We start from the raw sequence: 27,061 nt of genomic DNA, 5'->3' as shown, positions 1-27,061 counted from the left end.
GAATGCATGACAACGTAATTTTCCAAGTAAGCTATAGCCGCCAGCGTTACGCTGTACACGTGTAGCTTTATGCCTTCCAGGAATTTTTACTTAGCAACTTTTTAGATCACTCATAGTAAATTTTACATAGCTTAAGTAAGGCTTAAATTTAAATCAGATTATCTCTCTTTTTAGACATACTTAAAAATGAAATCTTAATATAATCATATCAGCTTAAATATAAGGCACTTGAAATAAAGAATACAAATTTTACATAAAGTAAAGAAGTTTCACTTTTAATTACAGCTGATGTGCAGGTATTTCTCTTTGTCAGCAAGTTTTATATGTTAGATTCCAAATGAATGATTTCTTTCCAAAATTCCTTCATTTAGGATCTAACATCTGACATCACCTTTTTGCATTCTATTTTATTGGTATATATATCTCTGTATAGATTCGGCAAAATTATGCTATCTATCTCTGAATAAGTAATATAGAAATGCCTGCAAGAAATCCAAGGTTAGCATTTTCAATGGTATATGATCAAGCTAGAAAAATGGATGGATTCCCAAGTAAACTCCCACTGTATAGCCTTCCTCTCATATTTCTTAATTGAATTCATTTCTTTCTGTTAGCTGACTGTAAGTGAGGAACAGTGTTTCCATCCTTTAACTAATCTCTGCCACTGTCAATGTTGTAAAAAAAAAAAAAAAACTGTTTCTTCACCTGCTCTTTTCCTTTTATATAGAATCATCATCATCATAATGCTAATTACGGCATATTGGTCTGTTACGGTTTCATTATCCAAAATAATGTGTATTTTGCAGTTCTTTTCATGATTCTCATTTCAGTTGTTTTTATTCTTTGTCATATTTGTTTATTGCCCAAATTTCATTGCCATATAATAATGTGGGCACTGCTAAAGTATTATATATTTTCAAGCATGTTTCTTTTTATACTATATTTGGATTGAATGTTCTATTATCATGCCTATAATTGGTAAAAATTTTGTGAAGTTTATAATTTTATGTCTTTTTCTCCTTCATATGATATTTCACATCCAAGATAACTGAAAGTATTTATCTATTCTATTATTTTATTATTAATAACTATTTTACTTCTAACTGGAGTTCATCCACAAAATACCATTGTTTTACTTTTATCTATAGATATTTTCATTCCAAACTGTTCTACTATAATGTTTAAATTATATATTGCTCTTTGTAAATTGTCTTCCTTATTTGATATTATTACCTGATCATCTGCAAATAATAATGTATTTATTTTGTTATTCTGGGAAATTTCTATACCTGGTTTGTTTAAGGTGTTCCACTGTATTAATATTTCATTAATATAAATATTGAAAAGTGCTGGAGATAGAGAGCATCCCTGTCTTACTCCTTGGTTTATAGAATGTTTTTCAGACATTTTTTCATTTATTTTTACTCCATTATCTTTGTATATATTCAACATTGCATGTAGTAAAATATTAGGTATATTTATTCTTTGTAATATATCAAACAGTATATATATTTTTACTTGTCAAATGCTTTTTCATAATCTATAAACAAAAGATAAGTTTCTAAATTAAATTCTCTTCTTTTTTCTATAAATAGTTTTAAACAAAAAGCTGCATCCATTGTAGAGCATCCTTTTCTAAATCCATTTTGACATGCTAATAATATTTTTTCACTGTATATTTTCAATTTTTCATTAAGTATTCTACTATATATTTTGTAGCATGTTCAATAAACTAATACCTCTGTAATTAGCAGGTTTTGCTTTATCCCCTTTTATAAATATAGATATTACTATACTTATTTTCCATGTAATAATAATCTTTAATGAAAATTTTTTTCCAGCAAATTTATACATTTTGGAGTGTATCCCATCTTCTCCTGCTGATTTGCCATTCTTTATTTTAGTCAGGTTGTCCTTTAATTCTTTCATTGTTATTATATCATTTAAAATATTTTGTAAGTTTTTGGTGTAATTTTTATTTATGTTAACATTATCTGTCCAAAGATATCTGGAAAGTAATCCAAGAATTCTTTTATATATTTTGCAATTTATATTTGCAGTTTCTTTTATATCTGCATTCATGTGTTTTAGTATTTTATATGCATTGGGTCTTATTTTGTATATGTCATTTTCTAGATATGATACAAATTTTTCCCAGCTTTCTCCGTCTCTCTTTCTGGTTTCTCTTTTGGCTATTGCTCGTCTTTTTTTTTTTATATTCAATTTCATCTTGTTTTTTGCTACTTAACCATCTTTTAAAGGCCAGCTTTTTATTTTCAATTATTGTTTTTATTTCATTATCCCATGTATTTAATTTTTTATTTTTATGATTTTTTTGTGTGTTCCTAGACTTTCATATGCTGCTGATGTAATAAGTTCTTTTATATTATTCCACTTTCTCAATGTCTTAATTTTCTTGTATTTTTTCTAAGTAGTTATTAATCATCTGTTGGTATAAATTTGGTGACTGGGCTAACAACCCATCATTGAATGTAAAACAATACTGCTCAAGAAACCAAGACAAACATGAATCTGATGGAAAAATTGGATATCAATTGGAAACTGAAAAGAAAATGATACAAAATAATAAAAAAACTAGCAACATAGAATGTGAGAGTGATTAGTGAAAAAGAGGAAGAACTTATACAAGAAATAGCCAAAAGAAACATTAAAATATGCAGCATAACAGAAACAAAAAAAAAAAAAAATACAGCTGAAGCTGGAGGAGAAATAGTAATACATAAAGAGTTAAATGAAAATATAGAAGAATATAAATATAAACAAAAGAATATTAACAGTTATGATAAAAACAGACAGATAATAAATAAAAGGTATTTACAGTGATACGGTATTTACTTATAATTACAGTATATGCCCCAGAAGAAGGAAGAAAAGAAAAACCAGAAGCTTTCTATGAGCACTTACAACAAATAATACAAGAAATAAAACCAAATGAAAAATTAATTATAATGGGAGACTTAAATGCAAGAATAGGAAATATACCAATAAATGGAATTATGCAAAGATTTAATGAAGAAACAATAATGGAGAAACATTGATACAATTCAGTGCAAATAATAAGTTAAAAATAATAAGTTTGAAATGAATATATTTTAAAAAAACAGCATAAAATAACTTTTGGAAACACAAGAGGCCAGGAATTGATAATAGATTATATTATATGTAACAAAGTAATATACCCATCAGAAATAGAAAGATGTTAGTGTGTTAACAACAGCAGAAATTGGAAGTGATCATAATCTGTTAATATGTAAACTAAGACTTCATAAGAAACGGGTGAAAATAAAATCTAAAGAAAATCAACACAATGCCAAAATAAAATTTAAAATGGAATTATTAAAAGAAGAAAGCATAAAACATTATACTACAATAGATTAAAACAAATTAAGTTCCAAATTAACTCATTAAGCAAACAACATGTAGTTGATAATTGGAAGATTTTTAAAACAAATTTAACTGAAATAGCAACAGAAGTATTTGGGATAAAAAAAAAAAAAAATCAAGAAGATGGAGGGTTTAATGAAGAAATAAAAATATTAACAAAAGAAAAATATCAAAAATATCTACAAATGAAAACAACAGATAATTGGAACAAATATAAAGAAATAAGAAATTATTATTATTACGTGACACCTCCAGGAAGTCCAAAGACTCATCGAGGAAGGACAACTACTCTACAACTCTCCATCTCCACCAACTACAGTGAACCTCATCATCTAATGCACTCATCATCATCCACCACCACTCATATTTTCATAGACAATCATAAACATCCATGCCCAAGGCGGGATTCAAACCCGCAGGCTTTTGGCTGGAGAGCAGATACGTTAACCACTTGGCCAACCAGGCCAGCACATGACAAATGATACACAATGGTATTGTCAATGGCAAAATACTCACTGTTTGTTGTACTACTATCCTTTATACCTATTATATAATCAGTTATTATTGCCTGTTATTACAATATATGCGAGATATAACGACACAAGATACAATAACAGGGAGAGGGAGCAAAATGCTTTGAAGTCAAGATGGATGACAAGTGGGCAGCCGTTTGTTACTCCACGGCTTACACAACACTTGCGAAATCATATATTTGTAAAAACTCTCTTCCTTTATATAGAAGTGACCATTTACCAACCACAATTCATATGTTTCTAGTAAAAGTACGTGTACTTTCAGGAACTCTAGAATCTGAACAAAAACGACTACCAACAGCTAACTGCTATTAGCCAATCAATCTCCAAATTATTTGCCAAGAGAAGAAAAAGTTAATTAGTTGATTTAATTCAACCAGGCTTTATTAAAGGGGTTGAAATAGCTTGGAAAAAGTCCCATGGTTGATCTCTGGAGCATCTAATTTATTCATGCTGGATGTTTAATGAAACAAAAGTAGCACAAAATCATGCTACAGACCATAGAATACCATAATATTACATACCATGTCCTTTATCAACTTCTTCAGCATATATCCACGATTGATACTGGTAATAATATGTAATCTTTATCTTAGAGCCAATTTTAGGCAACCAAACTATTCTTTACTAACCACACCCTAAGAATCATACCAGAGCTGACACATAAATAGCTTGTTCTGAAAAACTGTCAGTTCCTTATCTATCTATCCCAATGGCTTTAACAGGCCTTAAAGGCCTGTTAAAGCCATTGGGATAGATAACCACAACCTTCCAAGCATGCTTGGATTTCGTAACCGAAATACGAGGATAGAATGGTCACTCCTATGCCTCAAGGTATTCTTGGCTGTATCCCTGTGTGTTCGTGGGCCGGTTTGCCTGCTTGCGGGATGAAAAACACCAGATAAACTGGTGGAAAAAACCCTACAGCCCGTGCCCAAGACCGGCTAACTTGGCTATGGCTGAGGAAGATCCTTCAGCTCCTCACGTCTCCGACGGGAATCGAACCTAGGACACTCCTTCCCCAGGCATATGGTTGCGAAGCGCAAAGCCACTAGGCTAACCGTGCAGACGTCAGTTCCTTATACATTCTCATAATAATCTATTCTCATAGATTTGATATCAGCCTAATACACAGGCTGATATCAAATCTAATCTCATAGCCATATTCATGTTAGGATTCTGTAATATACTACTGATTTAGGAACAGAAGCGAAATAGAAAAGAAATCTTTGGGATTTTCTTTGACCTGGGCTAATTTTACCTTCCTTAACACAGTTGTCCTTGCCTGTGCTTTGTACTGGTCATCAGCTTGATGACTGACCTTTTGGTCCTATATGCATCTCTGCTTAATGTTTAATCATGATACTCAACCATCTAACTCATACTTGATATCCTGCTGATTCCAGGTATACAGTCTGATAATGTTTCCTTCAAACATCCCTTGACTATCTCCCAGGTACTACCAACATCTTTCCCTTCCAGATTCTAATGCCATGGCACTGCTCCAAGATGGCTCAAAAATTTCAAGTTTGGAAATCTTGTTCAAAATTGCATGATCAATCTCACCAAATGAAAGTAACACGAATATCTTGGTTACTGATAAATCCTCTGATGCAATCCACAGACTCAGCTTTTTTAAATACAGTCACCTTCCATTATATTGTCTCGGTTATTTATTTTCTTAGTAGCTGTGTAAACTCCATTTCTTTCCACCATTCAATGAAGAGGGGAATGGTCTCCATGCAACCATTCCTCCTTCCACCTTATATGTTAATTTGCACAATTCATGCTTTCCACATTCTTTCCACATATCCCCTAAGCCTATAGCAGCAACCAACTGTTATGTCTAGTTTTTATTTCTCCTTTGTATAATGCTATTTGATTTAGTGGTCACTACTCTTTCCTTTACCTTAATATATAAGTTGGTCTCTGTCTGCTATCTTTGACCCTTATATATCCTTAAATCATCTGCCTAACATTTGAGTATATGATCTTACTGCTAATCTGACAATCTCTAAATTTTGGGCCCCCAGAAAATACCTATTCTCTGATCTCTATAAGTCATCCACATTCGCTCAGACAAAATTTATTTCCTGTGCCAGCCTGGGCTTTAAGGACAGACTCAAACTCAGCCTAGCGATGGTAATAGAGTATCAGATGCTACTAAAATAATTCGCTTGAAATCAGAAGCCGTAGGTTTTTCCTTTTTGTCTGTTTGCAGTCGTGCCCCTTTCCTTTCCCACTTAGGATATCCCCACACACGTATATGATCACCAGGTTCGTATTTTTATGAACAGTCTAGGTCAGTCAACATGGTCAGAAAAACAAGGATGAATGGTAACATACAAATTTAATGAATTCATAATTAATTACAATACAAAGACAAAATTGATATTAATGCTAGATTAAAACTCTTACGTTTCTTTCACTCTATCATTCTTAGTTAAACATGGATTTCTTAATCTCTACAACACTATTCCTCCAACTTATCAAATATTTAGTTTACAGCTTAATAGGAGCCAGCTAGGTATGTGGCACATTATTAATCTCCCTCGAGTAGGTCACGACAGAATCTCCAGTAAGTTAATAGTTCTCAGAATTCAGTCTAATGGTACAGTTATTCGCACATATATTAATTCTTCATGCTTATCCTTATCATAAATTCGAGATACACTTTCTTCCGTTTCTGTTAGTCAAATTCTCTAAAGGGCTAGAATATGTAAAAATACTTATCTACACTATCTCAGGTTCTTTCAGGATTTTCTCCGTCCTTCCTAAGAATTTACGTTGATGCTATTCCTTACCGACGACCTGCGTTCAAGATTTGCCATGTTCTGTGGCAGTGCCATACTGGGTTTTCTCGGAGATCAGCTCTTAAAGATAAGAACGGAATCACAATGACCACTCGAAGCACACGGTGAGAATACAGGAACAAATAAAATGGGCGGTTTCAAATCTGTGTTGCAGGTTTTATACGCTCCCTAAGAGCGCCACCTTTCCAAGTTTGACCTTTCCTTTCACCCTTTCAATTCGTCCCCGACTGGATGACTTCACTGATCCTCATATGGAGCTTTCCAATTCCAGGAATGCATGCATCTTGATGTTTTCTTAGAGGTAGCACCCACGGATGCTTACGCTGCTATTGTAGTATTGGGCGACCTTTGTCCCTTCTTACTGAATTGTTGGCATTCCTTCACGTGTAGAAATTCACTGATAATTCCTCTCATGTAAGCCCTTTTTGTTGACTTACAGTTACATTAAAGTATAAACATAAGAACTGTTTGTATTGTATATAACTACAATACAAACAGTTCTTATTCTAATTTGCCAGTTGTTATTTCTTTTAAAACATAGTTAAATTGTGCCAAATGATAAGTATGCTCATTTAATGGATATCTTCTATTAGACTCTGGAAAAATGACCTCATTTAGAGTGAGGTCGCCCGTTTCAGATCTAACAAAGGCCCCCCTCCTTCTAAAAAAATTTTGTCCCTGAGAAAATTTTTCTCCTCAGTCTCCCTCCTTAGTGCTATTTCATTATCAGCGTTTGGAGCTTCAATTGAGGCTTGATGATCATGATTGGTTATGGCCCTCACAACTCGTTCATTCAGACTGGAGAATCTATCTTTGATTAGACTAATTTCTTCCATTTCTCCCCTTTGACTTATCTCTGTTTCGGTTTTCTTTTTCCCTTCCTGACCTCTGCGATGTCTGATTCCAGCTGAGTATCAGTTACATGTCCCTCTCCCATTTCCTTTGGTTTCCTATAGCGTTCTTTTCTCTTCCTCTAAATCGAATGCTCTCTCTCTCTCTCTCTCTGGGGTAGTCACATGCGAACTCATGCTTCCTTAGAAAATCTTCTCCTAATATCAATCCCTCACTAGACAATGAGTTCCCAGGAAGGATCAGGAAGTTGTGCCAGACATGTAGACCAAACCCCAGTATATCTCTAATCTCAGTCTTATGTATTTTATGGCATAAATCGTGGAGGTAGATATGCCCAATAGCTTGACTGGGTTCTTTATCCTCATAGCTCTCTTACTCACATCAGCCCCCCCCCCCAGTTTCCTAAGATAATTTTCAGAGATCAGGGAGACCTGAGAACCTGTATCGAGGAGTGCTCTGAGATTCCTCCTGCCAACCCTCACTTCTACTGTTGTTCCTTTGAATCGTTCCCCAACTTGTCTTGCCTCACCATCAACGGGTCTGGCACAAATATGGGACGTGGTTTTGGGCTGATACCTGTGTCTCGAGGAGTCCGATATTATAAAGCAATCTCGGGCCAAATGCCCTAGTCTGTTACAACTATTACACTGAGGAATCTCTCGACGGTAGCCTCTTCTATCCTCTCCGTCTGAAGACAAAGGAGAGTCTGACCCACACTTGGCTGACAATTCATTACGTTTTTCCAATACCTTCTCCATTCTATCTAATAACGGTTTTTGTAACCTCTGAACTTCCTCATGTATTAGGTCAGTGATCTTGTTCTCTTGTGACTCCAGAGGTTTCTGTTCATTGGAGCGATCTATCGTCAACATGCTATGTGGAAGTCTCCTAGTTATACAACTGAACACATCAACTGCATCCTGAATGGAAAAACTATAGACCAAGTAAAATATTTCGGTTATTTAATCACAATTTTTTGTGAAGATGGCAAATTAAACATGGAAATAGACAAATTAGCAAGCTGGTGTGATAGAAAGTCAACTGAATAAATTTATATCAAATTTATATGGACTGATACAGTAAAGTGCAGAAAATTAAAATCAAAATGACTCAAAAAATTTTTGTAAGGATTCCAAATACCAAACGTGAAAAAAATCCCAAAAGTCAGTACTTGAAGAAAAAAAAAAAAAAAGTTGAAATAGTGCCATATTCTCATCTCCAAAACAGTATTCCCAGATTTTCTAATCCCTGGTACAGCCAGAGCATTAATATGCTACAGGTGGGATTAATCTAATAAATAAACTTTTCTTTTTGTCAATTTTAATATATCTATTAGATCCATCCATTCATTTGCAGCATACATATACAGTTCTGCTTTGATGTTGGTATTTGGAAGTTTTACACTTTTAGTCCCAAATTATGCAAAATAATTCAAGTGTACATAATTATATATCATAATTGATACATGATACTGTTACATCCTGAATGATACATTTTTGAAAGGAATTTATTCATTCAGGATGTTACAAGCTTAAAACAATAGATAAGAAAAATAGATTGTACTCGAGTAGAATGGATAAAATGTCTGCTGTAAATAATATTAGAATATTATCTCTTTATGCAGAATTACAGAACTTAGTGTTAACCCCCCCATCCCGGAAACATGTAGAGAATTCGTATAAAGTATAGTTCTTATTAGGTATTTTGTATATGATGAAGGAACAGACACAGTGTAAATGATAGATCAAGGGCCATGTGCGAGCCCTTAGGGCAAATGTCAAGCCTGAGGCAGTGTTAATCTTGGAAGATGATGCACGCTGAATTTTGCGAAGACGAAACTTGAAATTTGCCAAGGTCCGAAAAGGGACTGCCCCAGACAGCTAGATTAAAGGAATCTTTCTTTGTTAAGGATTAATCTTTACTAATTGGAATAAGCTCATGTACAATCTAGAGATCGGCCAGAGTAGTTTAGTTTGCCTCCCATATAGAGTAAGAACATAGGAAGTGATAGAGATATTTAAGTCAGTAAGATACTGGAGGAGTCTAATAGTAATTGTAGAGAGGCAAGACTATAATTAAACTAAACCAAATATAAGGAAAAATAACGACATAACAATACATATACTGATGCACTGATAAATACATACATAAATACAAAATTACATGTGGTGGTCTCCTAGAGAGCTGACTAGGGTTTCTCACCTAATGTCCAATCCTTACCTTCTCATGGTAAAGCCTGTTAAGTATCTATGCTGGATACTGAATGCACAAGGTTGAGCTAATCTAAGATTTAGTCAACCAAATTGTATTCTTATGATAATACAATATGATAGAATTTCATGATGGCAGGGGAATTGCTCAGTTAAACAGTGCCTCCACTGTTCTCATCAGGGAAACAAAGCAAACAGCGAAAAGTCAGCTACTGGAACAAATGCCAAAATATATCCCAACTCATTATCAGCAGAGCTCAAGATTGGCACTATCAACATATGAAGTATCAATGAAAAAGAAATGAAACTAGCAGAAGAACTGGATAAGTACGAGATTAACATAATATGTATTAATAAAAGAAAGAAGACAAAAACCAGCATCTTCCTAAGTAACAAATACAATATGTTATATTCAGGCAATAACAATCATGGAAGAAGGAAGAGGAGTAGATGTATCATGCAACACTAAATATGAGGATAATCTCTTGAATGGTAGGCAATATCAAGCACAGTAATGTGGGCAAATAATGGGGAAGTGGACAAGGAGGCTTATTTGTGTCTGTGGTTCTAGCAGAAGGTTCTATTTAGGAAGAAGTGGAAGAATTTTTTGAGGCATTAGAGAAGGCAGCTAACACAATGAAAAAGAAAAAGTTTGGTTTTATTGGAGATCTAAACAGCATAGGGAAATGTTAAGCAGACATATAGAAATGTTCTTGGACAATTTGGAGAAAAGATGAAAATTAATAATAAAGCAAAGGTAAGTAACCAGCTGGATTTCTTCAGGACATCGACTAATCATTACTAACACCATATTCTAACATCAAAACGTGCACAAACTCACATGGAGAGAAGATGCAAGAAACAGAAAATGGATACAACAAAACTACCATTCAAAAATTTATTGATAATTATCATCTGTTCAATAGACTACATACAATCTGACATGAAATTCAATACCCTACCTTAAAGGAACCTCTTAACAAATCGCACAGATTCTTTGCAAATTCAATCTAGACACTTTCTTCAAACCAGCTCAGAAATCTTTCTTATTTAAATAGAAAGAGTTCACAACTAAAACATTCAGGAACAGCAGGAATTTATTAGTTGTTAAACTATGTACCTACTAGTTTCATCACTAAAACAGAACAGAACAGGTGACTTGCTTTTTCAGGGCTTAAACATGAAAACTATAAATACATAGGTCAAAAAATTGCACTAAATGCTGATAAATCTGTTACAAGATTTTATTATAAAATCACGTGGCATGCATTAGTTGTCTGCAGTTAATGACAGAAGGTGATTGTTAGTGAATTGAAATCTCTGATGCTAAAACATTTAATAAATCATTTCCATATGTCACAAAATATCAGTCCTTGGCTTTTATTCAGTGATCAACATAAAAAGGGTCAGCTGAAGGAGGAGGGAGGGGACTACCCAGCACAAGTCCAAATTTTGCTTGTAAAATGTAATATTCCACTACAATTTTTTCCAGCTGAAGCAGCATTCAAAATAAGTTAGTGACATATTGTCTATTGATTAAATAGCATCTCTTTAAAAAAATCACACCATAAGAGTAACTTTTAAACCAATTCAAATCATTTGCATCCTCTTGAAGTCTCTTAAAAATAACACACCTTTCGACAAATACCCAGGGATATATACAGAATTCCATGCACTTGTGGTTTAGCCTACATAGGACAGATAAGCGACAGATTTGGAGTCAGAAAGAAGGAACATATTGCAAGCATAAGAGAAAAGATAGCTCTGTTCTGGCCAATACACTTATATCAATTTTGCAGCTGACTGGAACTTTTCAACCATGCCTTATGTAGAAATGAAGTTTTATGCCACACTTCTGAAGGAATTGGTTATGATCATCCATTCACATGAATCACTGAATAAAAACCAAGGACTGATATTAAGCGACATGGAAAACGCTTATTAAACTTTTAACATCAGAGATTTCAAATTCATCAACAATCACCTTCTGTTGTTAAATGCAGACAACTAATGCATGCTATGAAATTTTATGTTTATTGGTTAGCATGAATTTATTTGTCTTGTGATGGCTTTTCAGTATTTAGTCAACATGCATTATCCACAATTTCATCATCCACATTTTTGCATATACACGGTTTCATTATTATAGTACGTAAAGATTATTGCTGTTTCCTATCCGAGATGTGGAAGTTTTCTATCCCCGTCTGTTTTTCAGTGACTCAGTATACACTTTGTGACCCAACTACCTTATTGGTCTAAACAGTATCATCTGTATCTGTAAATAACTTCTGCACCCTTTGAACAAGATGTCTAGCAAGAGAAATAACAAAGGAAACTCAGTGAAAAGAAGAATGTGAATTAAGACGAAATGAAGAAAAGGCCTAGGAAATCCTATTCTTTAGCAGTAAAGTTGGAAGTTCTGAATCGGTTTGATATAGGTGAATGTAGCATTGACATTCAAAGGACCATGGGAATGAGTGCTTGTACAGTGATAATGGCTGATACAATTTGTAAGAACACTCAATTGTCCACAAATCTCAACATGACCAGAGTAAGAAATCTCAATTTCGTGCAAATGGGAAAGTGGAAAGAATACTGATTGAGCATCAGAACCAGAACAACATGCCTTTGTCTAGGGCAGTCACACAAGAAAAGGTGAAAGATTTGTATAAAGATCTGATGAAAAATGAAAAGCAACCAACACATTCTGCTGGAAGTTGTGGGTGGTTTCACCACTATAAGAGTCACTATGCCTTCCACAATCTCAACAGGAATGACAAGGCTGCAGATCACACTGCCATTGAAGAATTTCATGAATTTCTTTTCAAAGCATAAATAGCAGGAGGGTACATACTGAGAGATTATAATCAGAAGTTGAAAACTGCAAAACAGGTTTCAATTGAGAGATTCTTGAAAAAGTAGCCTTCAGCCTCTTATGATCTTCAACTTCAGCATGGCAGGCTAAAGACGTGATTATGGATCAGAAATGTGGAAGTTAACACCACACACACACATTATGCCTCAAAATATTTAAAATATATTGGTCAAATAATCAAATATATGAGGATAAAAAATTAAGGACAAGCATAACTATAAGAATAATTAGGCACACGATGAAAAATCCAGATAAAATGATAGCTATAAACAGCATTAAATTGGAATCTACAGGGCAAACTAAGATGAACCAGGTGAAGGACAATGAAAAAAAAAAAAAAAAAAAAAGACAAGAACTAGAATGAAATAGCAACTGATGCCAAGAACCTCTATCTCAACTTGCTAATGCAATGATGCTTGAACAGAATTAATAAGGTAAGGTTCTGAAAGTTTATTTTTCACTAGGTTAGACTATGATAAATTTAGTTTAATCCTTTATCCCAGCAAACAAAGTTTGCACCTGAAAATATCTTCAGGACTGAATATAGTGTTGTACTATCTTACCTGGATAAGTAGTGCAACACCAGGCAACTCGTAGCAAAGGTGGAGCAAGCTACCAACACTCATATCTAAGTATCTCCCATAATGCAAAACACATCTCCTTGCAGATATGTATACTGTTATACATTAAGGGATTGGCCACTGTCCAGAGTTTCAACCTTTATTGAGGTCTCTTCAGTGGGAGCCAGGCCCAGAGTTGGAGATACCGGCAGAAGCAGTAGCAAGGTCATCTTTACCTATAGGAATTGCCAAAAGGTTTGCCACCTTTTTTTATTAAATTACTCTGGATTTAGAGAAAGATGTTGAAAGTTTATTTTTCACTAGGTAGGACTATAATAAATTTAGTTTAATCCTTTATCCCAGTGAGAGCAAACAAAGTTTGCACCTGAAAATATCTTCAGGACTGAATATAGTGTTGTACTATCTTACCTGGGTAAGTAGTGCAACATAGGCAACTCGTAGCAAAGGTGGAGCAAGCTACCAACACTCCTATCCCAGTATCTCCCATAATGCAAAACACATCTCCTTGCGGATATGTATACTGTTATGCATTATGAAGATATTTTCAGGCGCAAACTTTGTTTGCTCTCACTGGGATAAAGGATTAAACTAAATTTATCATAGTCTAACCTAGTGAAAAATAAACTTTCAACATCTTTCTCTAAATCCAGAGTAATTTAATAAATAAAAAAAGGTGGCAAACCTTTTGGCAACTCTTATAGGTAAAGATGAGCTTGCTACTGCTTCTGCCTGGTATCTCCAACTCTGGGCCTGGCTCCTGCTGAAGAGACCTGAATAAAGGTCAAAACTAGTCTGGGTAGTGGCCAATCCCTTAATGCATAACAGTATACAAATCCGCAAGGAGATGTGTTTTGCATTATGGGAGATACTGGGATATGAGTGTTGGTAGCTTGCTCCACCTTTGCTACGAGTTGCCTGGTGTTGCACTACTTACCCAGGTAAGATAGAACAACACCATATTCAGTCCTGAAGATATTTTCAGGTGCAAACTTTGTTTGCTCTTGCTGGGATAAAGGATTAAACTAAATTTATCATTATCAAGGTAAGGTTCTGTTTGTGCATGCTAATAAGGCAGCAATTCAATTACACAAAAATACCTTTTTCTCTGTGTATAAAAGGGACAGAGTATGTAATCAACACTGGTTATTATAAAATACTGTCTGTAAATGTTAATGTTTGTAAATGTCTTAAATATTTTTCTTCTTCTCTTCAAGGATTAGGCATTTGTCTGTTGCAGCTTCACCTGGTCTTTTCCATCTTACATCCGGTTTCCTCTCTCTCTCACTTTGGTCTATATTTATCCACCTCTTTTGGTAGCCAGTATCTTTCCATCCTAAATAGATGTGCTTTCCATTTCCCTCTATATTCCTTGATCTTTTCGTTTACATGAAGTTGAGTTCCAGTCTATTTGATGTTGTCGTCCTTCGATATTGGTATTGGCTGAGAATAAATTGTGGATGGATAGGGCACTAGCACAGACTCTGTTATAAGAAATGTCACGTTGGTGTTCTTCTAGTCGGAGAGAGAGATGGACTTTTCTGTCTGGCCATAAAATGGTTTGCTGTAACTGCAAATGATTTTGTATACTCCTGGGAACTGAAGAAGGTTGTGTTTTTTTTTTTTTAGATTGACTGACATAAGATCGGAGTTTTGGAAAGGTGGAGAAATATGTTTTAACATTAAATTTCTTCAGGATTTTCGCTAGTTTAGGAGAAAGAGAACTTATATTGGTAAGGAGATGAAGGCTGTACGGCTCGAGTTATTTTCATTACTATGTTGATTACGTACATTAAGACGATTATTATTATTATTAGACACCTCCAGGGAGTCCAAAGACTCATCGAGGGAGAGTGTGCCAACAGCATCTAACGATTGAACCACTTCCAACTACTAACTGCACTCAAACCTGCTTAACTTTTTTCGTGAGCCATTAGTAGCAGAGGCTCTACCAATCGACCAACCTTTGCTGGGAATATTATAGATATTTTTGGGAGAGTAACCGTTATTTAAGAGTCCTTTGCAGGTAACTAAGTTCTTGTTGAAGTTCCTCTTCTTCTGATAACAAGGATCTCGCCCGATGAGCTAGTGTGGAAATAATTCCTAATTTTTGAGGGGGTAGTGGTGAGACGAAGCATGTAGGTAATTATCTGTGTGTGTGTTGGCTTTCTAAAGATAGAAATCTTGAAACCATCCGTTGTTCTAGTAAATTTTATATCTAGAAAAGTTAAAACACCATTAACTTATTAGTTGGTTCGGATGACTCCATTTGGTCTGAATCCAGCTTGTTCTTCACGAAGCTTCCCTTCCACAATCCTTCTTAACCGTTTCTAAAGTATACTTGCATAAATCTTACCAGGAGCATTTAGAAGGTAAATACCTCTGTAATTCTCACATTCGGTTTTGTTTCCCTTTTTTGTATATGGAACTACGAGAGCTCTACTTCAATAATCTGGAATTTGTCCCTCTGACAAGTGTCCTTCTGAACTATGCAAGTGTAGCTGTTGCAAGACCTTTATACCTCCATACTTGAGCATTTCTGTTCAGATAGTATCCACTCCTGCTGCCTTTCCACATTTCAGGCTTTTGATGGCTTTTTCTACTTCAAATATGGATATGTATTCCTGATTGCATGCCTGGTCAGTAGCTTTTACCACTGTGCTGTCATCACTGCTTGTTTCATTTACCAATTTTTCGAAGTAATTGCTCCATATATCAAGGATATCTTTTTCTCCATTTTTTATAACACCTTTATCATTACTAATTCCTTTTACAGCTCTCTTTCCTCCATTTCTAAGCTTTTTCAATAGTATCCAGAATATTTTGCCACCTTCCAGATATTTTTTCTATGTTCTTGCTAAAGTCTTCCCATGACTTTTGTTTAGCTAGTTTTACACAGTGTTAAACTTTCTTATATTTGTCTCTGTATTCTCTAAGAGCACAAGCTGACTTATTTGCCAGGAACTTTTGATATGCTTTCTTCTTTTCCTTCACTGCCTCTTTAACTTCCTGTGTCCACCATGGAGTTCTGATTTTTCTATCCTTGCAGACAACTTGACCACATGCCTCTCTGGCTGAATCAATGTTTTCTTCAGTACCTCCCACAATCTCTAAGGTTTGTTTCTTGAAAATATGATCGTGAAGTGTGAAAAACTATCACCAGAATATAAGATGGAAAGGAAGTATGCAGGAATGTCAGCATGATGGCAGATTATTGCTGGTGTATAAAAAGGATAAAATACCAATGCAATAAAAACTCATATATGGATTATTTAAAGAAGACTTTCTTTAAAAAAGTCTTGGCATACATTTTCTGGTTTTCATTTTATTCATAACTTTAAAAATAAAGCTTTTATTTGTTCATTAGATAAAATAATGAATAAGAGATAATAAATAATAAATGAGAAAAGAAAGAAACACCTGTTATACATTTTATGAGATTCAGATAATCCTCAATATAGTCTAAAAAAAAATTACTTCTGCCTGCATCAGTAGCTTAGTTGATGAAAGCGAAGTTGCCTACTGCCAGTTCTAATCTTGTGTGAGGTATGGATGTCTGCAAAAGCCTGTTCTTGACAAACTTATACAGCTTCTTGAGTTTGTGAGGCTTATCTTTCAAAATTATATTAAAAAATCAGTATAGTACACTTAAGCATAAGCTATCCAAATCCAAACCACTTTCAATTTGTTTGTAGCGAAACAGCAGAAGTAATGCTAGAAAATTGTAAGTAGGTATTTAATTGATTAACTTGTTTTTCTTAACAGTATCAGCTAAAGAAGAAAATTAAAATATGATGCATATTATCATAGCACTTACGATTTCGCAAAACTCCTGGCCCACGTATAACAATCTCATCTACAAATCTCCAAAATAGTTCTGAACTTTCCTCTGCTAAAAATTCACTGAAAATTAGATGAATAATATTTAACAAAACAAAGCCTACTTATGCAGTTAACAAAATTTAAGAATCAATACTGCTTTAATCAGTTGACTGTACATTTACACAATATACATTTGAAAGGTGCAGGGGAAAAACAACTTCAGTCCACGATATTGACTTCCCAAAAAAACATAATTAAATTTTCCTTGTTGTCAAAATGCAAGTAAACATAGCATAACAAAATAAAAAAATAACAGATATGGTACATTCATGTATATTAAGCATAATTAATTTAAATAGTCTTAAAAATTAAAAAAACAAATGGCAATTAGGTTGAATTCACAAAAATTGGACTGAAGTTGTTTTTCCCCTGTACCCTTTATTTTAGAGAGAATTGCACAAAAAAGTAACATTACTGAGCAACTTTCAGAATTTAAAGATATGTTCATGCTATAAGAAATGTGGCAAAGAGAATGTTGAAGAAAAATGACAATGGTTAGTAGTACATTTAAGTATTAAATTACACAAAAAAAGCTACCAAAATTTAACATGTTGACTGCCATTGGCCAAACTTGCACCCTGTGCAATAGGTTGTTAGTATTTTCTCCTTAAAAATATGTGATTGTTGATACATTTTGCACATTGTCACTGTAACTACACACTTTTCTTTATTAAAAAAAATCGGAGCTTCTGATATTACTGGCTAAAAGTTTCTAGTCCCAAGCAAATAAAGAGTGACTGGCTCATTAGAAGCAAGTGAACCAATGTTGAACTATCATTCCTGGACACCTACCATACGTCAATTATCAATATGCCACCACTGCCAAAATGTTCTTAGTGTTTTCTCATCAATAATATATAACTTTTCGTTGTTTTTTTTTCCCTTTGTTCACTGTAGTTACAAATTTTAGTAAAGAAAAAAAAAAAAAAAAGAATCGAATTATATCATACTTAGCAAATGGGTAAACATTTCTTTTATATTATTATTATTACGGGCAACTCCAAGGAGTCCTTAGACTCATCGAGGGAGGCCCTGAACATCATGTTCATCAACTATTCAACATTCGCACAGTATCTATCATACTTTGCCTGGAACTCAATCACAGTCATAGCACCCACAACAGACTCTGGCAGCTTATTCCACTCATTCACCACTCTAAAAGTAAAAAACCTAGCTCTAACACCCTTACTAACCACACTCTTGCCCAGCTTCCATGGATGGCCCCTAGTCCTCCCACCACCAGTCCTGTTCTCAAAAATATCCTCTGAATTAATCCTATAGAAACCGTTTAGTAATTTGAATGTCTCAATCATATCCCCCCCGTTTCCTCCTATCAACCAATTTCTGCAACCCACAAATATTCAACCTGTTCTCATAAGGTTCATTCCATAGAGCTGCTATCATCTTGGTCACTCGCCTCTGGATCCTCTCCACCTCCTCCCCATCTAGAAGAAACCTAGGCGACCAAATCTGGGCACAGTAGTCGAGATGGGGTCTTATCGAGGCTCAATACATAGGAACTTGCTTGTCTTTGCTCGTCAATGTATTTTTTAGCAGCCAAGTGATTTGATGAGCTGATTTAGCCACTTTTGCAATGTGCTCCCTAAACTTCAACTCCCTATCCACCAACACTCCCAAAACCCTGGTCTCATCAATCTCCTGGAGTACAGTTCCATGTGGTATACTGCTGTTAATCTCCCCCCCCACAAAAAAAAACGTATAACCTTACATTTTGCCACATTAAATTGACATTCATTCTCCTTAGCCCAGTCCTCCAAACTATCCAAATCATCCTGCAAAATTCTGACATCACCTGATCCACTATTGCCCCACCCAACTTTGCATCATCAGCAAACAAATGAACTGTTTCTCTCGGATCCTTTCCTATATCATTAATAAACAAATTAAATAGTAGTGGTCCAAGAACAGAACCTTGCAGCACACCACTAGTCACAGGCCATCTTTTGGACTCTACTCCTGAATAAACTACTCTGATATCTCTCCATCAACCACCCACCTATCCATCTCATCAATCCTATATCCATCTCCATGTGCTGGAATTTACTGATTACAATTCCATGTGGTATCCTGTCAAAGGCCTTAGCAAGGTCCAGCAGTATCACTGTAAACCCATTACCCCTATCCAGTTCAGGCATCACTGTGTTATAAAACTTGAGCAAGGTACTGATGCATGATCTACCCTTCACAAAACCATGCTGTTCCCCCATACAGTATCTCATTTTCATTCTCATGTTCATTCTCATGTTCCACATAACTTTAATTTTTCGATGCTGAAACTATGTGGTGATTATTATAAATTAGCAAATTATAAATCAGAAAATATACATATTATTTCCTGATTATTATAAATCAGGAAATTATGTGATATTCGGATATAGGCGAAATTAATATTTAAAATCACTGTCATCCTTCAAATGCAATATCAGAGTAGAGTGAAAAACCAAACAAGAAATTTCTGCCTGTTGTAAAATATTCAGATATTGCTTGAGGCTCTTTAGTGTGCTGCATGTTCTATTGTTCTGTTTCTCAGTGGGGGGGGGGTTGGTAATCCCCATTAGCTTTGAGCTGGGCAGAAAGGAATTACTGGGCAGAAAAGAATAATAAGTAAGTATATTCAAGACACAATTCATTTACAAGATGGCAAGCAGCAGCCGTAGCAGTGACATCAATCTATTCCTGTATTTTACTCTTGACTACTTTCTCCAAGACCTTGACAATGACTCCTGATATGCTGATTGGTTGGTAATTTGCAACAGCTGTCTTGGATCCTCTTTTATGCAGTGGAACTATTTGCCCCTCCTTCTGGACTAAATTTACCACCCCTTCTGGACTAAACCAGACCCTAGACATAGATTGAACAATACGGTCAAGGGCACTAATAATTCTTTAGCCACTTCACGTAAGACCTATGCTGGTATACCATCCAATCCCACAGATGTATTAACATTAAGGTTTTGTAATAGACTATTTACCTCCACTTCATTCACCACAATTCCCGTAAAATACGAATGGTTCCTTTATTCTTTCAATGTCACCACCTGGATGATGTACTCTTGCAAAGTGCTCACTCAGTAATTCCACTATTTAGTGACCTCCCTACTATCGGTATTCCTTAAAATCATTCTGCCATATACAGTTTTTCTCTTACTTGCAGCAAATCGAAAAAACTGTTTCGGATTCTCTTTAGCTCGCATGGCTAATTTCGTTTCATAATCCTCTTTTGCTTTTCTTACCACACTTGTCACCCTTCTGGCCTGTGCTTTATACCGTTCTTGAGCCTGCAGGTCACCTTTCTCCTTAAATTCCCTCCACAGTTGTTTCTTTTTTTGCAGCTCAAGCTTAATGGTGTTATTCATCCATTTAATCCCTACTTGATTTACTATTCGGACTCTAGGTATAGAGTCAGCCATTACCTCCTGCAAACGCTCCTTGACCACATTCCATGCACTATCAACATCCAGCCCTTGCAGTTTTACATGCCATGGCACTGAACCAAGCAATCTCCTAAGCTTTTCATACTTACCAGCACAGTAATTCCACATGTACTCTGTCTTAACCTTCCTACCGGCCAGGACGTCTATAGACGTCTAGCTAAATATGGATACGTTTCAGCCCACCTGTTGAAAGAACCTAGATAAGAAGTGCAATTTGACTGTCATGCCCATTAGAAAGTGTGATAATCCCTCACGCTGAAAAGAACAGTTAATTGGATTATCTTGCGTTCGTAGCTGCAGTTGCCTATAACAAGAAACGCACTTCCTTTTCCATGCTGGGTAACTGGATTTTAGTTATATAGGATAGAATAAAATAGAGAAATTATTTATATTTTTGTTTTCTCTTTTTATTGTACAATACAATTTTAATATCTGGACAAAATAAAGATCTTGTATAATTTCTTCACTTAAATATTGCCTTACCTTGGAGAACTAATTTAATTTTTTATTTTTTTTGCACTAATTTTTTTCTAATCGCTTACTAGTCAAAAGATTTTTCTTTGTTCTCGAAGAAATTAATTCACGATAATTATTTGAAATATTCTTTTAAAAAAAAGAAAAGAAAACCGGCTGCCGACGTTCCAGTTTATATTATTTTTATTTTTGTACAAAACCGTCGAAATCGAATAATACTTCACAGATTTCCTTTAGGACACGTTGGAGCAACTTTGCTTTATAGAGAGAATAACATGAAATTCTTTAATCAAATTACTAAATTTTTTCTTCATGTTGTATAGTAATTTACTGTTCTTTGTACTTTCACAATCTTGGTTTCCTTGTATAATTGGTCATTACAAAATGAAATTAACAGTTATGATTAATATTTATATTTTCTGCATAATTCAGATATTTTATTCTCCAATTTTTAAAGTAAGTGATACATTTGCTTATTTTTATCATTCAAAATATGTATATCAAATGTGAAATTTCATTTCCTTTCACAATAGAATTGAACTTTATTTCGCCTCTGATAGTTTAACCCCCCCCCCCCCGTTGCATTATTATCACACACCCAAAAACCGTTTTGAAACGTAGGTACAGTTTTTATTTCATTCGTTATTTTTCTCTAGTAATTGTTCCACATAACTTTAATTTTTCGATGCTGAAACTATGTGGTGATTATTATAAATTAGCAAATTATAAATCAGAAAATATACATATTATTTCCTGATTATTATAAATCAGGAAATTATGTGATATTCGGATATAGGCGAAATTAATATTTAAAATCACTGTCATCCTTCAAATGCAATATCAGAGTAGAGTGAAAAACCAAACAAGAAATTTCTGCCTGTAAAATATTCAGATATTGCTTGAGGCTCTTTAGTGTGCTGCATGTTCTATTGTTCTGTTTCTCAGTGGGGGGGGGGGGTTGGTAATCCCCATTAGCTTTGAGCTGGGCATAAAGGAATTACTGGGCAGAAAAGAATAATTAGTAAGTATATTCAAGACACAATTCATTTACAAGATGGCAAGCAGCAGCAGTAGCAGTGACACTCATGGTAAAAAAAGAAAACTTCGTGGGATGCAGAAAAGTTGGAGCCTTTGCCTTTCGAGCAGCTCTTGTTCTACCGATGAGGAGAGAAATCTTTCTAGCTCTGAAGATAGCGATTCTGCCTGTACTTTAGATATGACGTCATGCAGAAAATGGGTGATCGCCACTGAACGTACACCAGCTTGTCCACGGTTTCCCTTCATAGGTAAGCCAGGAATTACTGAAGACTTTGACTCCAGTAATATTTTAAGCTCTTTCCGTCTATTTTTAGACGATGATATTCTTTCCTTCATAGTGGAACAGACTAACCTTTATGCTTGCCAACAACATCAGCAAGTTGAGTACAGTCCGCATTCTCGCAGTAAACTTTGGAGCCCAATAGATATCAACATGCTCCTTACATTTATAGCACTCTTGATTGTGCAAGGTATTGTGAAAAAGCCCGCTCTCGAAATGTATTGGTCTACAGACTGGATTCTGAACACACCAATGTTTCATGATGTTATGACTGAAAAACAATTCAGTCTCATCATGAAGTATTTGCATTTTCAGAATAATGAGGAATACGATCAGGCAACACATCCTTGCCCAGTCCTCAACAAAATTTATGATTTTCTGATGAAAATCCGTCAGAAATGTAGATCACTCTGCATTCCTGAGAGAGACTTGAGTATCGATGAAAGCCTTATGCCATTCAAAGGTAGACTGAAATGTAAGCAGCATATTCCCAAAAAGAAAGCGAAGTATGGAGTAAAATTTTTTATGCTTTGCGAATCGGAAAGTGGATATCTTTGGGATTTCAAACCTTATACGAGAAAGCAAACTGTAATCGAGCATGATAAATATATGGATGTCCCCTTGTTGATGCATGCAGTAATGCAGTTACTAGACCCTTTACTGGGGAAAGGTTACTGCATTACAATGGATAATTACTATATGTGTCCTGAACTCGCTGATTTGCTTTTACAGCATTGTACAGATAGTTATGGTACTGTAAAGGCAAAAAGATGAGATATGCCTCCAGATCTGGCTTCAGGAAAGCTATCGAAGGGGGAAATCCGAGCTTATCAGTGAAGGAAAGTCTTTGCACTACGTTGGAAAGACAAAAGAGATGTTTTTCTTCTGTCTTCCCTGCACAATCCATCAATGGAATCCGTGGAGAAGCATGGTTTGAAGAAAGAAAAACCCATTGCTGTGTATGCATACAACGACACTATGGGTGGAATCGACAGGTGCGATCAGCAGCTATCATTCTACTCTGTAATGAGGAAACAGCATAAAAAATATTACAAAAAAGTGTTTGGACATGTATTGGATTTTGTTATTTGGAACAGTTTCCTCCTGCACAAGAAAAAATGTTTGTCTACCATAACATATCTAGAATACAGAATAGAAATCGCAAAAGCATTGCTGCATGCACATGCGCCTTCTTCAGCAAGCAGAAAAACAGGAAATCCTGCCAGACATCTGAGGTTGAACGCTGCTAACTCCAACCATTATCCCGAAAATCTACCACCAACGGATAATAAAAAAAAACCTGCACGTAAATGCCATGTATGTAATAAAAAAAATATCAGAAAGGAAACAAAAATCTGGTGCCCTGAGTGTAAAACTGCTTTGTGTGTTTACCCTTGCTTCAAGATGTTCCACACTGTTCAAGAATTTTAAATTCTGAACAGTATGAAATAAAGAATGTTTGTTTTCAAGGTCATCAAAACAGTCCTTTTCAGGACTATAAATATTGATAGAGGGATACCCGAATGTACTGTTTCTTTTTTCATCTTGAAGGCTAATTTTTAAGTTCTTTTTATGACAGAGAATGATATTTTCGAAGGAATAAAATATAAGAGGAACTGGAATACTCTTTCCAGTTCCTCTGGAACTGGAAAGAGTATTCCAGGTAAAGTATTTCACCAAAACAATAAAAAATAATGAAATAAAATCTACCCTATATATATAGATAGATAGATAGATATTATATATGTAATAATTTTATTTTATTATTATTTTTTTTTTAACTTGGGGATATTGTATATTAGGATAACCAAGTTATTTTATAAACTTGGTTATAAATTTCAAAATAACCGGAAAGGTGAGATATGCCTCCAGATCTGGCTTCAGGAAAGCTATCGAAGAGGGAAATCCGAGCTTATCAGCGAGGGAAAGTCGTTATTTTATAAACTTGGCAAAAATAACCAAGTTTATAAAATAACTTGGTTATCCTAATATATATATATGTTAAAGATACCAAGCAATTTTAAACCTGGTTTTACTCCATTTTTTCCAAGTAAGCAAACAGACAAAATGTCAAGTTTGCGCCTGCAATTTATGCAAGACTAGCTGATCCCACAGGTAGTGCAAGACCAAGGCAACTCGTGGTAAAAGTGGAGCAAGCTCTGATCACTAATCTTAATATTTACCCTTAATGCCAAAACACATCTCCAAGAAGGGAATGTATGATGGAGTAAAAACCAGGTTTAAAATTGCTTGGTATCTTTAACATAACTATACCCAAGTTAAAAATACTTTCTACATATATATATATATATATATATAAAATGATAAGCCTTTTTATGTCATGTTTTTCGAAACGTTTTGAAAGTCAGGGGCTACCCTGAGTGTCGAGTCTTCAAAATTCGAGTCATCAGAATTCAGTGGCGGAACCCCCTTTTGAGTTATCACAATTGAAGAGAACTGGCCTACCATACCGGAACACAGGGGGTTGGGCATAGCCCCCCTAGTTAATAAATGAAATATATAAATAACAACGGGAACATTTTCACCTTGCCAACACTCAACAATGATGTGATATGGGTTCCAAATTTCTTGTTTTGGAGATATATATATATTACAAAGTTTTGTAATAAAAATTTCTGCTACAATGGAGTTTGGCAGAATCAACAATATTATTACTACCTTATTTCTGTTTCCCGTGTGGGAGAAAAACAGTAAAATGTCACTCTTATAATTATATGCGATGTTATAATGGCAAAAATATTAAGAAAAAAGTCATTTGCACTTTCTCTTCAAAACACAAAGAAAGAACATTGTAAATTCAGACAGTGGAAAAGAAAATACTACATATTTTTCTTCTGTTATCTGATTTTTTTTTTCTTGTAGTACAAAGAAGAAATCATGCATAAACATGAAGTCTGCAGGAGGGAAAAAATCTGGAAATTGGTTACATTATAACGAATAGAGAAATCATGTCAGAAAAATTATTCACGTAAGATTCTAATCTCAGCAGACATAACATTTTCTTCTAGATTAGATATCTAAAGTAACTGAACCTTTGCTACTATTTTACACTAAAATGAATGGGTATGTTCCCCAAGTGATTTAAGTTTGTAACAGCTGTCTTGTGAACAATTTATGAAATAAATTATCGGAAATATCCGCAGAGTGATTAGGTATATACCCCCTCCCCCCAAAAAAGAAGATTATGAAATGCATATGCACCTTTTCTTTGAAAATAATTCAAATCCTCTTTTTCAAGATAATTGTATGATTTAATTTCTAATTTTTGATAATAAAAGTGAAACTGATCATTATAAATTAAGCAATTATTTGGACATAAATAATGTATAAGCATGTAAACGAAATGTCAGTATTTCTGTTAGAATATAGGTAATCAACAATCGAAAAGGAAACAAGACATTCTTGACATATTCTGCACTACAGCCTGAGGCACTTTAGTGTTCTCCCCTTTCTTCTCAATAGCACTGAGAGTAATAAGCCTTCAACTTTTCCTCCAGCTAAGAGGATATTACCAAGTATTTAGAAGACAGATTATTTCAGAAATAGCATCCAGCAGCAGAAGAAGTAATATTTAGATTTTTTTTAAAGAAAAACAAACAGAAATAATACTACTGAACTTTCTTTTGTGTGGTATGCATATAAACAATTTTGCATGGTGAAAATATAGCATATTATTTCTAAAATTTCACATAATTTCAGCGGACAGTAGAACAGCTGATTTTAGATTGCAAATAAACAGAACAGAATTAGAAGCTTCACGATACAATCTGATTGCCGTATATCTTTTGTCAAAATGGTAAAATGAAGTAATTGATTTTGAATGCTGTCTAGAAAATCTTTCAAACCTGTATAGAAATTTAGAGTAGTTATGCAATTGAGTTCCAGGATAGGATAAGGAGGGGGAGAGCATTAGAAAATCTTCAAAATGAGCAAAAATTTTAAATCATTCCGTATATGATATTTTTCACATTAAATTTTCAACATATCCACGAGGTTAGGCACTAGATATTATCGTAATATGCATAATACAAATAAATAAATAAATGACGAAGGCGAAGAATCACTGCTAAAATATCATTGGATATAAATTTTTGATACTAAAAAGACACAATCGGAAACCGAGTAATGCAATTTTGCATTTTAACATTTTTTTTTATTTTGTCTATTGAATAACAAAAAATCGTTTCTAAATCTGAAATGTGATGATCCATATAATGCTATTTGGCTAGAAACGAAAGCAAAAGGACATATTTATTTCAATAAATATTATTTAAAAATATTAATATTTGACATAATATTTTCAAAGCAAACATTTGAAAATTCTAAAAAAAATTATTCAATTATTATATGTAAAGTGAAAGAACAACCAGTGCAACTCTTCCGGTGCACTGACTTGTAGAATAAAATACACCAAAGTTACTATCACTGAATAGATTCATTGCAAAAGCTGATCAGTGGTCAGGATTGAATTTTTTCGCATATGTGAAATTCGTTTCAATTTTTGGGAAGAGACACAATAAATCATTTTAGAGGCAAGAAAGGTCAAATAACTTAGGAGAGTAAATGAAATTCTAAGCAACACAATAGACGGGGGGGGGGACACAAAGGTCAATCAGCAACAGATAATCCACTAATGGCTATAGAA

The 27,061-nt window shown here is 34.5% G+C and overlaps 1 protein-coding gene across 4 annotated transcripts in view; it reads right to left on the bottom strand.

Moving 5' to 3' along the window:
- Positions 1-27,061, bottom strand: part of Uggt (UDP-glucose-glycoprotein glucosyltransferase) — an 835,069-nt gene that overhangs the window by 770,090 nt on the left and 37,918 nt on the right. For all 4 annotated transcript variants that reach the window (XM_090403047.1, XM_090403050.1, XM_090403049.1 and 1 more), the window contains exon 3: positions 17,084-17,169. In XM_090403047.1, coding sequence (XP_090259173.1) covers positions 17,084-17,169 — 86 coding nt within the window. The remainder of the gene's footprint in view (positions 1-17,083; positions 17,170-27,061) is intronic.

Source organism: Typopeltis vanoorti, chromosome 13, assembly GCF_054136105.1.
Source record: "Typopeltis vanoorti isolate ZY-2024b chromosome 13, IOZ_Tvanoo_1.0, whole genome shotgun sequence".
NCBI classification, from domain to species: Eukaryota; Metazoa; Arthropoda; class Arachnida; order Uropygi; family Thelyphonidae; genus Typopeltis; species Typopeltis vanoorti.
The sequence above is the reverse complement of the archived record's forward strand: the minus strand, read 5'-3'. Positions and strand labels throughout refer to the sequence as shown.